General features: G+C 38.6%; 1 protein-coding gene across 3 annotated transcripts; it reads right to left on the minus strand.

Annotated features, from left to right (window-relative positions):
- Positions 1–1,012: 1,012 nt before the first annotated feature.
- On the minus strand, positions 1,013–17,606 carry nup37 (nucleoporin 37). Of its 3 annotated transcripts, none has more exons than XM_028450003.1 (10): positions 17,542–17,606; positions 16,210–16,417; positions 16,005–16,126; positions 11,757–11,829; positions 11,587–11,681; positions 2,809–2,899; positions 2,210–2,385; positions 2,085–2,135; positions 1,254–1,347; positions 1,013–1,181 (listed from the first exon to the last, which is right to left on the minus strand). In XM_028450003.1, the coding sequence occupies exons 2-10, from the start codon at positions 16,363–16,365 to the stop codon at positions 1,068–1,070; spliced, it is 972 nt and encodes a 323-aa protein (XP_028305804.1). In that variant the 5' UTR covers positions 16,366–16,417; positions 17,542–17,606; the 3' UTR covers positions 1,013–1,067. The 3 variants fall into 3 exon arrangements, with proteins under 3 accessions (XP_028305804.1, XP_028305803.1, XP_028305805.1); XM_028450002.1 differs by having other exon boundaries at positions 1,254–1,380; XM_028450004.1 differs by lacking the exons at positions 1,013–1,181; positions 1,254–1,347 and adding an exon at positions 1,429–1,492.
- Between the last annotated feature and the right edge of the window lie 91 nt (positions 17,607–17,697).

Here is a 17,697-nt window from a genome sequence, read left to right on the forward strand (position 1 = left end):
GGAGGGGGGCCCAGATGCCTTCAAGGAACTAAGAATTTTTTTTTTTTTTTTACCATTTTTCTGTAACGAGACCAAACTCACCATTTTTTAACCTGATTTTATCACTTTTTCTTGCCATATTTTTGCTACATTATTCCCATTTCTGACACTTCTACATCACATTTCAATGACTTTCCTACACATGTTCAGCACTTATAAACCCTTTTCCACCTAATGTCACATATGTTGACCCATTATTGTCACTTTTAATATCTTCTCACCATATTTAATGCTTTTTTTTTTTTTAATTTAACCACATCATGATTTTTCACGCCCATTATTTGCCAGTTTAAACTAATTGTTCAAATATTGACACTTCGAACCCGTTTTATCACTTTTTCTCTCCGTTTTTAGTCACACTAATTTGCAACTTTTAACCAATTTCTGTGGTTTTTTAAAAACCCATTTTACCACCTTTCTCATTATAACGCACAACCTTTTCCTAAATATAAAAGCTTAGAAGTATTTATAAGAAAATATTATCACATCTTAAACAGTTTCTAAGAAAAGCTGTCCCCTTTAATAAAGATACCTCAGTTAAAAAAAAAAAAAAAAAGGAACAAGGGCAATAACTCCGGAAAAAAAATAATTGCGTATGTGTCATTTTCTAACTCCATCAAGGTATTGATACCCTGAAGCCACACGCCTAATTTGGTTATCCTATCTTAAACAGTTTTTGACAAGAACTGTTCCCTTTAACTGGGACAGACAAACGGACGGAGCCCAACCCTAAATCACCCTTCCACATGTTGTGGCAGGGGATAAAAAAGAGTTAGATATATAGAGATATAGAGACAGAGAAAGAGTTGATATAGATAAAAAGATAGATGGAGATACAGAGATAGAGTTTGATAAATAGAGTTAGAGATACATAGATAAAGAGTTAGATAGAGATATAGTTTGATAGATAGTTAGAGATAGATAGAGTTACTGTAGATACATAGAGCTACATAGATAATTATAAACCCACAGACAGTGTGTCAAACATATTTTATTGAATATTAATCAAACATCTATATCTGTAGCGTCTACATCTCCGTCATCCAGAAGCAGAGTTTCCTGTCGCTGCCGAGCACGCAGAGCGGCAGCGTGCGGTGCCAGCTGAGCCCTGAACCCACGGTGGCACAGCCAATCACCACGGGCTGTGAGGACGCCAAACACACGTGATCAGATCTAAGAACCGTGTGTGTGAGGCAGATCTGAGCCGTACAGACCTGAGGGTGACCCAGGTGGTGGATCAACACCTGACTGCTCATCTTTCCTGGACAACCAGTGGTCGCAAACAGGTTCTCATTGGCTCTAGACCACCTCAGAGGGGACAGCAGAACCCTGGTCAAAACTCTAATCCAGCCCCACCACATGGACACTGTTCAACCATCTCAACCATTAAGCCCCGCCCCTTCATTACACTTTGGCTTTGCTCACACAAAGCTGGCAAGAGGAAGGAAAACATCTAGTGTTTGGAAGAAACCGTAAAAAAAAAAAAAGGTTTCAAAAATACAATAAAAAAAAAACGGCAAGAAAACCAAAAAGACACAAGACCAAAAAAACAACAAAAACAAACACAAAAAAAAGAAAAAACACAAAATGACAAAAAATACAAAAAACAAACAAAAACAGACACAAAACGACAAAACTCACAAAAACATGAAAAACTTTAATAAATGCAAAAAACACCCAAAATAAACAAACAAAAGCACAAAAAACAGGAAGAAATCACATGAAATGACTCTAAAAACACAAAATAACTAAACATGAAAAAACTAAATTTCTCCATAAAAACATAAAACAACAATAAATTTAAATTACTCTCAAAACGTACAAAAAGACAACAAATCCCATAAAACACAACATAAAAAACTAAATGACTGCAAAAATAAACAAAACAATAAAAAAGTAGAGGCCTAAAATGTTTCTTAATTAAATAAGTTTGAATCTCAGCTAAAATGAGAATAATTTAGCGTTAATCGGCCAAAAAAGTTGAAAACTATTGGATTAAAATCACTGATAAAAACACAAGTAAGCTCAGAGAGGGCGGGACTTACTTGAAGAGGCGGGCCTTATCCATGTGGGCGGGTCTTTTCTCTTGTGCGTAACTGCCAGAATCAGAAAAACAAACAGTGTTGGGACTTGAATCATCATAAATCAGCAGTTGGTGGCGTTCACTCACCTGGAACGCGTCACGTCCCAGATCAACCAGTCGTTCCCCGACACAGCGCCAACTTTGATTGGGTTAGGGAAACACCAGTCAGCGAATGAGAGTGTCCCACAGTCCAGAGACAGCATGGCCTCCTGCGTCACCAGGTTGTAGAACCGGATGGTGCCCTTCTTCTCCGCTACCATTAGCTGAGGAAGCATTAGCAGCTAGGTTAGCACTCATGTTAGCAGCTAGGTTAGCGCTCACATTTGCAGCTGGGTTAGCACTCACATTAGCAGCTCACATTAGCAGCTGGGGACGCATTAGCAGCTAAATTAGCACTCACGTTAACAGCTCAGTTAACACTCACATTAGCAGCTGGGTTAACACTCACATTAGCAGTTAGCGTTTATGTTAGCAGTTAGTGCTCATGTTAGCAGCTGGGTTAGTGCTCATGTTAGCAGCTGGTTTAGCGCTCTTGTTAGCAGCTGGGTTAGCGCTCATGTTAGCAGCTGGGTTAGCGCTCATGTTAGCAGCTGGTTTAGCGCTCATGTTAGCAGTTAGCGCTCACGTTAGCAGCTAGGTTAGCGCTCATACTGACTCTGAGGGGTTATTCTGATGCTTGTTCTCACCTTAAAGACTTCCTGTGAGTGCCAGCACACACTGACTCCAGGAGACAGAAGTCTGAAGATGACGCTTTCAGTGCCGTCCACGTCCCAAACCCTGAACACATACGCAATTCAGCTTTTATTTTGAAGGAAACGACCAGAAATGACACAATTCTCAACCCGAGCAAAACAACTACAGCTGTGATTAACACATGTTACTGTGTGGGTGTTCCAGAGAGAGTGGTGACCAGTTTAGATGGAGATGCTTTAAATACTATCATGGTTTATGGTGTTTTTAGTGTATTTTTGGAGTTATTTTGTGTGGTTTTAGATTGGTTGTTGTTGTGTTGCCTGTTTGTGTTAGTTTTGTTGTTATTGTTGTTGTAGTGTTGTGTGTTTTGAAATCATTTTGTTTGTTCTTTTTGAATTTTTTTTTTTTTGCATATTTTTGTTGTCATTTTGTGTGTTTTTGTTGTTGTGTTTAATTTCCTTCAGTTTATTTTGTGTGTTTTCAGAGTCGTGTGTGTTGGGTGAATTTCGTGTCATTTTGTGTGTTTCTCGAGTCATTTAATGTGTTTCTTGTGTCTTGTTTGTGTGTTTCAGGGGTCTGTACGTATGTTTCAGGAGTTCTGTGTGCTTTTGGAGTTGTTTTATGTGTTTCTTGAGTCATTTTATGTATTTTGGAATAGTTTTGCATTTTTTTGGAGTTATTTTGTGTCTTTTTGTCATCCTGCTGTTACATTTAATAAACATGACGGTGGATGACGAGTGATTTTAGTGGTTTTTGTGTTTATTTTGTGGGAAAACGCTCTTCTCCTCCTCAGTTCTGCTCCTCCAGCTGTGCAGACACACATTTTGAGACTTCAACAGGACGAGGCGGCGGCGGCATCGCGTTACACACAGTTTTGATCTGAGGAACCAGAGCGGAGTCACATGACCATGTTGCTCCCTGTCCCAGGAGTTCAGAGAGGGCAGATGAAAAACAGCAGAAGAGCAGCGAGGGGAGGATGGACTGGATCCTGAGCCAGGACCAGATTACGTAAGGATTACAAGCAGCTTTATCTGCAACATCATGGGAAACAAACCAGTGGATAGGGACAGGTGTGGCCGCAAAGGATTCTGGGAAAAGAATCTTTGAAGTTTTTGAATAAAAAAAAACTGTTTAAACCAGTTGAAAGGTTTTAAACGTCTGCAACTCATTTAAAGATAATTAAAAACCACTGACTCAAACAGAATCAGAAGAAAAATCAGCGAAAAATACATTTGATCTTTTTTTGACATTTTCTTCCATGAAATTAGACACGCTTTATTTCAACTTCTTTCAATTGTTTTTAATTTGTTCTTTTTCTTTTTTTTTTAATTTTATTTTCTTCTTTTAAAATGTTTTAAACATTTACATTTTTAATGGATTCATTGATTGATTTATTTATTTTTCAAGTTTTGCACTTTTTGATTTACATTTTAAATCAAATTACTTAACTTCTTTCAAATATTTTTTTTATTTATTCTTTGTTTTTTTACTTTTTGCTTTTATTATTTCTGATAAAATTCAACAACAATCTAACTAATATTTGTCTTTCAAAGGTTTTTGATTAATTGTATTTAAAAATGTTTAGCTTTATTTTTAAATACTTTTTTCTTCCAATTTTCACCTTTTTGATTTCACATTTTCTAGAGTAATTTTGGTGTTTTTGGAGTTGGTTTATTTTAAATGGGAAAGCATTTTTTGTAGTCACGTGATATTTTAATTTCACCATTTGGCTCACGGTGTGTTTTTAAAGAGTAATGATGGTCTAAACAACTGTTTATTTAAGGGTTATAAATGTTAAAAAAAAAAAATATATATATATATAATTATTACCAATAGGGGGCAGTAATATAGTGAGTAGTTTTAGGGTTTTCCTTCTAAAACTAAGCTTTTAGTTTCTCAATAGGAGGAAATCTGATTGATCTACAGTATATTTTCATGTAACCTCTGGCTGTGCGTCAGGGCTTGTTTTTAAAGGATAATGATGGTGGTGGTGGTGGTATACCAGAGCCACGTGAACCGTTGATCCAAACGTTCCAGGACGTGTTTGAAGGTGAAGGCTTGAGATAAAGAAGTGTGTAAACACTCTGAGGTCTCTGCGGACACAGAAATCACCTCAGACCACAACGGGGAACCACGACCGAGCCGCTTTCCTTCAGATCTGTGTCCGGGTAGAGCTGGGCGCGCCGATAAAAAACAGTGCAGTTGCGTCACAAAGAATCAAAGAGCGGCGCTCGGCTTCCAGGTTTAGGATCGGGTGATCCAGGAGAGAAAACAGAGAGGCCGCGGCTCCACGGCTAAGCTCCCGTCACTCTGAGTGGAGGAAATGGGACGTGCTGCGATGCTGAGTGATCCAATTTACTCCAGAGAGGAGAGACAAGAACCTGAGCTGGGAAAACTGTGGGAATCCAACACAGATCACCTCCCGGGGTCATCCAGGTCCACATGCTAAACCTCAGCATCGCTCCTCCTCACCAAGAAATGATTAAAATGTTTCATCCAAAGAGATGATTAAAGTCTGTGTAAAGCAAATTCAGCCATTTTCTTCTAAACACATTAAATTTGTCATTAATGTTTTTCTTAAAACATGTAAAAAGTCATTCAACCATTTATAATGTAATTATGGAGCTAGGATTCACAAACTGGGTTTTAAAATTTCTGTCTTCAGGACGGGTCAGAAATCATACGGAGCCCTCATTAGCATTAACCTGACCCTGCTGCTGAAGCACACCAAACTTTCACGGCCTCCAGAGGGCGCAATTCGGCCCCTAGCTGAAAACAAACCACATATTCGGACTCGGGGAAATAAAATGCGTCCACTGGTGCCATATTTTCCATAAAATAAGCACTTTCTTTGCACCACGAGTTTGTGTTTCGCCTCTAGCGGGCGCAGTTCTGACTCTATCCAGGAGAGATGCATATATTATATGTATTGACTCGGGCGGAGCAGACCTTTCCACTGACACGTTTGGCCTGATTGGAGCATTTTTCCTAAGTTTTTTGGTCTTTCACACTGCTCTCTTCCATAGACAGTACACAGAGGCGGCGCCCTTCCTCTGCATAGGCGTGGTCCTAGTGCCTCTAACTGACACGCCCTTAGCGTTTAAAAGCAGAGAGAAGTGCTTGTTCTTCCATGATTTTGAGACCTAATTTTATATATTTAGCAGTGTTGGAACACACTGTGGTACCAGACCCTCGTGAGCACCAGCTGAACAGTATTGGTCATAGATTCCATCATTCATTTTTCAACTCAAATTGCTTATTTGTTCTATGCTTTCATTTCAGAGTGCAATGACACAGTTACTGTAACTGGTAACTCAAAAATGTAGAAACGATTATGAACTGGAAACTCAACTAAAGCTAACTATGATAAGCTAATCCACCGACACACAGACTGGGCTAAGAGCTAATGCTAACCACTCCATATAAGGAATAGACCAAATAAAACGAACACTTCGTACAGTCATAAAACCACAGAGATATATTTCACGTGTTCAGACAAAGCTGGTGCCATTAGACTAATGTAACTATTGAGATTATTACACAAATATACTGAATGATTAAATCATCAGCTTGATCTGGTTTATTTATAGGAAATCAGAGTTATTTATTAACCATAACTTTATGTAACTCATTATCAGATAAATTAAACAAAATTCATCAGCAGTAAAAACACTAATGGAGTCATTTTTGCTTTTTTTTAGAAAATAATTTTATTTTAAGTGAGGAAATAAATGAATTACATACAATAACACTAATAGTGTGACCCACATACTCTAATATATTCCATAAAATATCAGCTCATGAGTTCTCTGAGTCAGCAGTTATTGTGGACTTTTTAATGTGTCTAAAGTTGATTTATTCACATTTATTTGTGTTTGTAAAGAACCTGTTTACACTTTAAGTTGGCAGTTGTTTATCGATATCGTGATAAATACCAGAAATTATCGGGATAACTTTTTTTTTAGTCCATATCGCCCATCCCTAGCTCAAAGTATAGGACAATTCTGATCCAATTTGGATGAAAGTCTGTGGGGTGATTGTGGAACCAACCCGTCACAACCAAACATAATTTCATGAAGATCAGTCAATGAAGGACTGAGATATGAGTTTCTGAAATTTTACCAATGATGAAAGATTTTTCTACATTTTTCAAACTGATCCAGAATCAGTTTTTTGATCCAGATCACCTCTAAACATTAATGAAATCTTCCACAACCTAAAAGGTCTTTCTTTAGTTACAATTCTCTCTGAATCAATGACGTACTTTAGACGAGCGGAGGTAATACAGTAGGTATCTGTACTCAAGTATCTCTGCTACTGAGAGACGTTTCCATCACCTCTCGTCGTTAATAAATCACGTGATGTCGGTAACAAACGTCACTAGTTTTGTGAATACAGTAAGTCTCTTATTATTGAATGCTTCTTTAATGTGATGCTCCTCTTTGTTTACAGACAGCTAAGCTCACGCTATGATTCTGCTCGCACTGACTCGGTTTAGTTGTCCTCAGATGACTTTCTGCGTTTGGCGCCATGTGAATGAAATTGAATTAGGATTATAAATCCCACGGCGGGCGAACGTATATTTCACTGGATAAACTGGAGACGATGTTGATCCAAAAAGTCAATTAGAGGTTTAGAACCGCTGCTGCTTTGGCTGTAGTTAAAGGTCACCTATACATAACTGATGTAGTTCATAATCCATTCACAGGCTCACATTAGCAACACGAGGAGAGGATTGGGAGGGAAACCAAAAGGATTAGCAGCGGGAACGGGACATAAACATAATGCAGCAGCAGTAGTAGTAGCAGGTGTGTATTACCCACAGCACAGCGAAAGATGACCTCAGAAGACCTCTGCAGCGCTGCCATGTGACCTGAAGGAGGCGCCGTTAAACGCCTCGATAAGCCGGGATCGGGTTTCATTACAGAAACCATCAACACATCAAAGCGACGTCTGACAACTTCACCACGGTTACTGGGAGAATCAGTGGAACTTTGTGAAACAAATGTTGCTACAATACAAACAGTTGGATGTTGGTTTGATATATTTGTTAAACTTTGTTATTATTATTGAGGAGGTTTGGAGTGTCCATCTTCCAGCAGAGGTCTCACAGGCTCCAAAACCATTTTTAAAGGAAACACCTTCAAAGACAGATTTGAATTTGTCGAAATTTTTGAAATATTGTTTTTTCATCTGTGAAAAACTGTAATGGAAACATGGCTGCTGTCTGGCAATGCAGATTATTTTATGTCTTAATAAGCATTTTAATGTAATTAATATTTTCACGTTGATTTCTGATCCTCCTAAAACATTAACGAAGCTTTTATTTACATTGCAGGGTTCTCTTCAGTGCTGTTGAGTGTAGGGGCCCTCGACGTTGTAATTTTGCTTCCCTACGGAGAGACGGTAAATGGATTGATTTATATATCCCTACACTGAAGTAGTCCCACAGAGCTTTACAATATCAGCTCATTCATCTATTCACACACCAATGGGACTGCGCTGCCATGCAAGGCACTAGTCGACCACTGAGAGCAACTTAGGGTTCAGTGTCTTGCCCAAGGACACTTTGACACATAGACAGGTATAGACTGGGCTCAAACCCCCAACCTCTCAATCAGAAGACAACCCCTCTACCACCTGAGCCACGGCCCATGGAGATCACGCTCCCTACCCTCCGTTTTCAGCAACATGAGTATTTTTATTCTTTCTTTTCTAATCGATACCGTCATCATAATTGTTGCACACAAAAGGATACACGAGTTATTTAAACTCTCTTTTTAATCTGATTGACAGCTTCTACCAGACGTAGCGTGTAGCGACACATGAAGCTGCTCGTCATCTCTCTATAAAAGCAAGGAATGTCTGTTTGTGTGTGTGTTTGTTCCAATATTACTGCAGGTCACACATACAGTAATGCCTCATTTCTATTTGAAAAGCGCGTCTTGGAATCAGTCTTTTTAATAAAATATTCTTTCTCGTCTCTACAGTGTGTGAGTATTTATTAGTGGAGGATCTACAGTGGATATATAAAGTCTACACACCTCTGTTCAAATGCCAGGTTTTTGTGATGTACACAAATGACACCAATATAAATAATTTCACCACTTTTTCCACCTTTAATGTGACCTATAACCTGTACAATGCAAATGAAGAACAAACTGAAACCTTTAAAGGGGAAAAATAAAAACTTAAGTTAACATGGTTACATAAACATACACACCCTTAAACTAATACTTTGTTGCAACATATTTGGCTTTTATTACAGCACTCAGTGTTTTTGGGTCAGTGTGGAACATCTTGATGATGTCCTATTTACCCACTCTTCTTCACTAAACTGCTCCAAATGTGACAGATAGTGAAGGTATCTCTGTGCACAGCTCTGTTCAGATCACCACACAGATGTTCAATCAGATTCAGGTCTGAGCTCTGGCTGGGCCAGTCCAAAACCTCCATCTTATTCTGGTGAGGCCATTGTTTAGTTGATGCTGTGCTTAGGGTCATTGTTGTGTTAAAAGATAAAGTTCCTCTTCATATTCATCTTTCTAACAGAAGTCTGAAGGTTTTGTGCCAACACTGCGGAACTGTTCATAATTACCTCCTCCCTGACTAATGCCCCAGCTCCAGCTGAAGAAAAACAGCCCCAAAGCATGATGCTGCCACCACCATGCTTCACTGTAGGTATGGTGTTTTTTTGGTGATGAGCAGTGTTGTTTTTGCACCAAATATACCTTTTGGATTTATGACCAAAAAGTTCAACCTTGGTTCCATCAGACCATAACACATTTTCCCACATGTGTTTGGGAGACTTCAAATGTGTTTTTGCAAAATTAAGCCGGGATTGGATGTTTTTCTTGGTAAGATAAGGGTTCCGTCTTGCCACCCCAACCTCATAGCCCAGACATATGAAGAAGATAGAGATTGTTGTCACATGTACTACACAACCAGTACTTGTCAGAACTTCCTGCAGCTCCTTCAATGTTGCTGTCGGCCTCTTGGCAGCCTCCCTGACCAGTTCTCTTCTCGTCTTGTCATCAATTTTAGACGGACGTCCTGTTCTTGGTAAAGTCACTGTTGTGCCAGATTTTCTCCACTTGATGATGACTGTCTTCACTGTGTTCCATGTTATATTTAATTCCTTGGAAATGCTTTTGTGCCTTCACCTGACTGATGTCTTTGAACAATGTGATCCTCTGATGCTTTGGAAGCTCTCTGAGGACCATGGCTTGTTCTGGAAGATGTGGCTACAAAAATATGAGGAAAAGCTACGAGAACAGCTGAACTTTATTTGGAGTGAATCAGAGGCACTTTAAATGGTAAACACAGCCCCGCCCCCAGTTTTAAGAGGGTGTGTACACTTGTGCAATCTCATTCTGTTTTTTATTTTTACTTCACCTCCCTGAAAGGTTTCAGTTTTTTTTTCATTTGCATTGCACAGGATATAAGTCACATTAAAGGTGGAAATAGTTGTGAAATTATTTATCTTGGTGTTAATTTTTTTACATCAGAAAAACCTGGCATTTGAACAGGGGTGTGTAGACTCTATATCCATATATATACACCAAGAATGACTAACTCGTAGATTTATAAACACTACATATATATATATAAAATACACTTATAAGCACTACGCCTCAGTTTCAAACATGATGGAGGTCGAACGCTTCATCCGATCTTTCCTAAAGTTCTTCCCGTTGATCAGTGACGAGTCACGGCCCTGGTGAAATGTATCCATGATGGTTCCTAGTCCTCACATACATGTTCCCATGGTTCCTCCTTTACTCTGGATCCCAACTAGAAGCATTGAGCGTGGAGCTTTGTTTTCACACTGAGGGCGTGTGGCCCGGTTCCGCCTCCTCACGGCAGCGTCAGGTTCCACTTTTGGCTGCTGAGTGGCTCCCAGAGGCTCCTGGGAACCTTGATGACGAGGAACACGGCTGCCAAAGCCAACAGAGTGACGGGGAGGTCATGAGCCCCCCCCCCCCCCCCACCCTTCCTCTGCCCTCCTCCCATAGTGAGGCTCCTGGAAGCTCTACTCCCGTTAACTCTAACGTCTATCCCTCGTTACGCCTCCGTCTTCCTCCCTCGTCCCATATTTTCTCAACATGACAGAGTTTAAATCTTTCAGCAGATGGAGCGCTCTCCTGTTTTCTCTGGCATGACCAGCATAAGGAGGAGGGGCGGGGGGTGGGGGGGGGGGAGAAATCAGCCATAAAGTGATCACTACCATTCTTCCTCTACCCAAGGTCATTACGCTCCAGCTTGTTACAAATGTTACGTCTTTGGAGCATTTTCACATCGTGTGTGTGTGAATAAAGAGCTGTAATGTAATCCAAGTGCATTGTGGGTGATGAAGCTAACCTTATACTGTCTGCTGTTCATTAACTAAACAATACTAAAGTTCTCATTCATCAAACAAAGGAGGATATGTGGTCAGGACGACCATCAGCTCTTTAACATCCTTCGACTTTCCAGATTACCAGAAAAAATTATTTAAAATGGTTTAAAAAAAAAAAAAAACAAAACAAAAAAAACTATAAGGTAAAAAATTTTTTTAAAAAAAATGTAATAATTAAAAAAAAAAGAAAAAACTGAAAAAGTGTGAAAATGTAGGAAACTCTTCCTTCACCTAATTGGATTTCCATATTTAACCAATTAGCTGAAAACGCCCTATGTTGTGCTTAGCGTTGTGTTTCTGCTCCATTAACAGAGAGCAGAGCTGAAACATCACACAGAGAGAGAGAGAGAGTAAGTAAGTAAAGGGCGTGGACCTGCAGGTGTGGTCGTCACTGACTGAAGCGATCTGTTTCCCCTCCGTGGGCTCAAACACCACATGGTTCACGTAGCTGGAGTGGCCCTCCATCACCTGGGGAGGGAAACACACCACCCAGCAGGTCAACAGACGTCACAGACCAGGATGCATGTGCACACTCTGCTCTACCTTCACTTCATGCTTCTCCTGCAGGTCAGAGGTCAGGAGGCGGAGCTTCCTGTCCGCCGCCGCCGTGCACAACCTGCAGAGAGACGAGGACCATCAATAAAACCAATAATCAATGAAACACACACTGAAACATGTGACAGACTACAAAGCTGGCTAACGTTGTACGGAGCTAAATCACCATGGTAACTTAGGCTGAACGACAAACCTGGTCGGAACACGATTTTGTTCTGGATAGGATGTTAGCGAGCACTAAAGCCCCACCTCCTGACCAATCAGTTCTCTTAAATAGTGAGCTGTCCAATAAAAGGAGGATCATTGTGAACACGTCTCTATGTAGAGCTGATGTGATGCTGACAGGAGAGAATAAGTAAAATAAGTCAGCTGATAATAAAACCTGCGTGCATCGGGCACTTTCAGACCTATAAATTAACAAATTAATTCATTAATTAATTCATGTAAACTGTGGTGGCGCTGAGAGCCTCAGTCCTGTAGATAATATAAATATTAATATATTCCACCTTATGAAGTAGATCTGTATAAACGCAGCATCAGAGACACAGACAAGGTAAAAGAGAAAGTTAAACTGTTTATTCCACGTTTATAATCTCACTAATTTAATCATTAACACTCATTAAATCCTGTATTAATTACTTTCTGCTTTTACTGCAGTAACAGTTGTTTTTGGTCTGAATTATGGATTTTAGTTCTTCATATTTTTAAAGAATTATTCATCAATAGTGACGTAAGTTTCTCTCCAGTTTCTGTGTGATTGTGATTGGTCTGACGCTGTAATCTCCTCCTCTGTCACTAGAGCGCGCACGTAGCCAGGCTGGAATGAACTCACTTATAGTTATAATCTAGATTAGTAGGACAACTTCTGTCTGATGGAGAATGTTTGGTTAGATGAAGCTAACAGAGATAAATCTAGGATAGAATTATCTAGCTTTGTAGTACAGGCCCATGGGGGGTATTAGATCAAACCCAGCTTAGGGTTAAGTCCAGATTTAACCTGAGAGTCCGGCTTCATCAATGAGAAAACACCTTAGTTACCATAGTAACACAGTCCTATCAGTGTGTGATCACACGATCAGTTGTTTGCTATGACAAATTGACTAAATAACACCTTTAACCATTTACTACTTTTAAAATGTTCAAACCACAGTCGGTCCTTTTTTTTCTTTAACGTGTCCGTCATTTATTTTCACTGCTCAGTAACAGATGATGTCACTTCCTGTTGGTCTCAGCATTGGTTCCTATTGGCTTCTCATTCATCGTAAAAGCTGCAGTCACTCTCTAATCATTAAATCTGTGATTGATTTCGTGGGTCTTATGACTGTGTACTTAAGCTAAACACTGTCAGCTGATTGGCTGAGCTTCAAACTGAGAAGAGTATAATGAAATAGTAAAATCCAGCATGGTCACAGACTTAGCTGAACCAGGTTTAAACCATAAGCCTGGTTCTACTGAGAACACTGATGAAATACAACCCCAGAGTCATTAGTGTGAATATTTGTTGTTTTGTGTTATTAGAGCCATTTTGTGTGTTCTGTATTTTAGTGGCTGTGTTGCTAATATTTGTTGAGTTGTGTATCTGTTGTTGTACTATGGTCATGAAGTCATTTTGAGTATCTTTGTCAGCATTTCGAGTTTTTAGAGTGAGTGTGAATTTTTGTTGCAGTTTTGTGTGTTTTTAGAGACATTTTGTGTATTTTTGTTGTCGGTTTGTCTTCATTTTCTTTATTTTTGTAGTCTGTCATTTTCTGAGCCATTTTGCGAGTCTTTGGTTTTTATCTCATTTTGTGCATCATTATTGTAATTTTGTGTTTCTTAGTTAGCATTTTGAGATTTTGGAGTCATTAGAGGGAATTTTTGTTGTCGTAATGTGTATTTGTTGTCGTACTGTGTTCTTAGAGTCAGTTTGTGTATTTCATTTTTCATTTTGTGTGTTTTTAGTCATTTTTGGTATTTTAGCAGCTGAATTGTTGTTGTACTGTGTTTTTACAGTCATTAGTGTGATTGTTTGTTGTTTGGTGAAGTATTTCAGTAGCTGTATTGCTAATATTTGTTGTGTTGTGTATTTGTTGTCGTATGATGTTCATGAAGTCATTTTGTGTTTCTTGGTTAGCATTTTGAGTTTTTAGAGTCTTTAGGGTGTATTTTTGTTGCCGTACTGTATTCATGGAGTCAGTTTGTGTATTTCATTTTTCATTTTGTGTGTTTTAGTTGATTTTTTGTCTTTTTAGAGTCAGTGTGAATTTTTGCTGTTTTGTGTGTTTTTAGACATTTTGTGTATTTTTATTTTCAGAGCCAATTTGAGTGTCTATGCTCATTTTGTTTGTTTTTGTGTATTTTTATGTCATTTTGTGCATTTACTTTTGGGGCCTGCACAAAATTAAACGAATGGTCGCATGTGGGCCCCAAGCCGGAAGTTGCATTGGAAGCGACTTGTGCGACATATCTGTAGATTTGTCCCTCTAGTGAGTAAACGTATGAACTGCATGTCCTTGTGAATGCACGCTGGCCTCAAGGCCCGCTCTGATTGGCTCTATCTTCAGCTTAAACTGCCAATAGGGAACTCAGTTTAGAACCTGCCTTTTCCCTTTTCTCTCCTCCTGTTGTACTCCACTTTTCAGATAAATATGGGGCGCTGACCTTGTGGTGACCTTCAGTCCTTCCATGTTATGTGTGTCTTTTCATGTTTTCTTGGACGGGATGTAACTTAAACTGAATTGCCCCTCATGGATAAATAAAGTTTTTGAATCTGAATACTCTGAACAATACGGCCCATATGGAGCGAGCGCAGAACTGCCAAAGATGTCAACACCAAACACATGAAAAATTAAGCCAAAACTGTAGATTTCGCTGTATATAGATCAAATGTTACTCCTATCCCTGATATATAAATATATATAAAGCCTTCATCCTGGACCGTGCTGAGTAAACTCACTTCACACAGAGACAAACAAGCGCCTGCACGCCACCTACGCACACCCACATGATTCCAGGAAGGACTTTCCCCTCTAATCAGGGTGCTGGCAATTATTCACACAATTACATTAACTCACTTATGACAAAAAAAAACACACACAGGCCTGAGCAGAATAAACAGACAGGCTCTGACTAGGAACAGGTGCGGCGTGGAAACACGTTTCACTCGTTAACGCTGTGATCAACCATCTGAAGAGGTGGTCATTAGTGATTTACAGGAGAAACGCCCACAATCTGCACATCCAGGGGGGAGAAGGTGCTTTTATTGCTGTGCTTTTATTTTGAAAACAGGTTACATTTTTTCCTAAAATGAAATCGTTTCACACGTCTACCACTAGAAGTCAGTGGTTCTCAAACATTTCAAACCGCGACCCCCAAAATAAAGGTTCCAGAGAGCAGGGACCCCCACTTAGCTGAAGGTGGTTATAATTATTATTATAATTATAGTCATCTTAAAGATAGAAATCCTGGTTTTAATCACTAATAAAATGGGTTAAAGTCACCAAAAATTGTGGAAAAGGTGGTGAAAAGAGATTTTAAAAACCACAGAAATTGGTTAAAAATACAAAAAATACAAATAAATGACTCTAAAAATACGTAAAAATTACATTGAAAACAAAAAAACACACAATGACAACAAATGTACAAAAAATAACTGAAAAACAAAAAAACAACATCAAAATTACTCTAAAAACACACAAAAAAAGACAACAAAATCATATCGTCCAAATTGTGCAACTTTTTTGTAGTTTTGGGATTTTAAAAATCCCAGAAGTTGGTTAAACTTTGCAAATTATGGTGGACAAAAACAGACAGAAAAAGTGGTAAATGGGTTCAAAGTGTCAATATTGGATTAAAATTGGCAAAAAATTACATTTAAAAAGTAGGAAAATTTAGTTTAAACTGGCAAATAATGAGCATGAAAAATCATGAATGTGGTTGAATTGGCAAAAATAATCATGAAATATGGTGAAAAAGGGTTAAAAGTGACAATAATGGATCAAAATATGTGACATTAGGTGAAAAAGTGGTGGAAAGGGTTTATAAGTGCTGAACATGTCTGGAAAGTGGAAAAAATGTGTAGAAAAGGAATTGAAATGTGGTGTAGAAGTGTCAGAAATAGGAGTAATGTAGCAAAAATACATTAAAAGGAACAAAAATATGGCAAGAAAAAGTGATGAAAATAGGTTAAAATATGGTCATTTGAGTGTCGTTGCAGAAAAAGGGTAAAAATAAGCGGTTTAAGTCACCACGCGTTACCTGATCATGGGGATCCTGTCGAGGCGAGACTCTGGACTCCAGGCCAAAGCGTCCACACGCAGCTCGTGGTGAAAAGCTCGAAGAACGTTGAAGTCGACTCCCTCTACCTCCATGTCCTCCTCCTGAAACAAGCACAGCTTTATTAATAAAGAACATTTAAACAGTCACACAAAGAACTGAAGGAGGATCATATTAAATCTCTGACCTGAAAGATAATGGTTCCCACCACCACGTACTGGTTTCCCCCGTAGGCCAGCAGAGAGGCCGAGCTCCCCGAGCAGAACGGACTGAACTCCACCACGTGCACGTAGTCCTCACACGGCACCGTGTACGTCGGACTGTGGCTGGCGTCGTCCTGCATGTCCAGGCCGTTGATAACGGGAACTTATATCTGACACTACAGGAAAGAAACGCTACGAGCCGAGAGGAAATCATCACAGACGTGAAATAAAAGAGGAAAAAATGACATTAAAAAAAACACAAAACATAACAGAAATAAACAAAAATATCACAAAAACAACAATGGCTTAAAAACATGAAACATTTTTCATAAAACACACAAAGTGGCTCCAAAATCAGTAGAAATACACAAAATTACACTAAACGTAAAATAAATAGACACAAATTAACACAAAACACAAAAATTACAATAAAAAATACCCAAATGACTAAATACACTCAAAACCATAACAGAAATACACAATTATCACGAAAACAACAGAAATCACTCAAAAACATAATGAATTACTCAAAAAGATAATAGAGACACACAAATGTATTCCAAATATAAACAACTCATACACACACAACAACAATAGAGATACACAGAATAAATGACTGCCAAAACACACAAAAGGTAGATTAATAATGATATATTGATAACCAAAAATGAACTCAAACAAACAATAACGACAATAAAAAATACACAAATGATTCAAACACAAAAAAAAAACATAATAGAAATAAACAAAATGATCAAAAAAAACAACAACAAAAGCAAATGACTTAAAACACAATCAGTTACTCACAGAAAGACAAACACACACAAACTGACTCCAAATATCAACAAAACAATAAATACATAAACTGAGTGCAAAAATACACAACCCACAAAAGGCAAAAACTTATTACAAAACATAAAATTGACAGCATTAATGAGCAAAAAAGACAAAACAAGAAATGCAATTTATATATATAAATAAATAAACACACTATAAAATCACATAGAAAATATTCCCAGATGAGGAGGAAAATGTTTCCGTTTAAAGAACCCATTTTTAAAAATCCCATTAACAGGATGTGAACACATTAAAGAGGTGAGTAGTGTTTATATCACAATAAAATAATAGCTTTCACATTGTGTTACTCATTACTATTAGTTACATTCAGTAACTCGAATGACTCCGTTCTGACAGCTTAATATATTTAAATATGGCACTGAACAGCTTCTCCTCACCAGTTTGTAACACCTTAGACTGAATTGTGACGGTAAATGTTATCTACACAGCAGGATTTGTCCCATAAAGTCAACACTTACCTCCTTGTTTAGCTTTGGCTCCAAACACGCGCGTTTCAGCTTCATGTGATGACATTCCGGGTACGTCACAGCTCATTAATATACGGGGGGTGAGTTTTTCCACTGTCTTCCCCCCCCGTCTGATGGTACGTTCCAGCATCTCAAAGCTGTGCGTTG

The sequence above is a fragment of the Gouania willdenowi genome, chromosome 6 (assembly GCF_900634775.1).
Source record: "Gouania willdenowi chromosome 6, fGouWil2.1, whole genome shotgun sequence".
In the NCBI taxonomy this organism is placed as follows: domain Eukaryota; kingdom Metazoa; phylum Chordata; class Actinopteri; order Blenniiformes; family Gobiesocidae; genus Gouania; species Gouania willdenowi.

Excerpts from the sequence above, each read along its gene's own strand:
- nup37 (XM_028450002.1), bottom strand. The coding sequence starts at position 16,365 with ATGCAGGACGACGCCAGCCACAGTCCGACGTACACGGTGCCGTGTGAG. Across the intron at positions 2,900-11,586 it reads AGTGACGACCACACCTGCAG|GGTTTGGGACGTGGACGGCA; the intron begins GTCCACGCCCTT and ends GTATGTGTTCAG. Across the intron at positions 2,386-2,808 it reads ACTCACAGGAAGTCTTTAAG|CTAATGGTAGCGGAGAAGAA; the intron begins GTGAGAACAAGC and ends ATGCTTCCTCAG.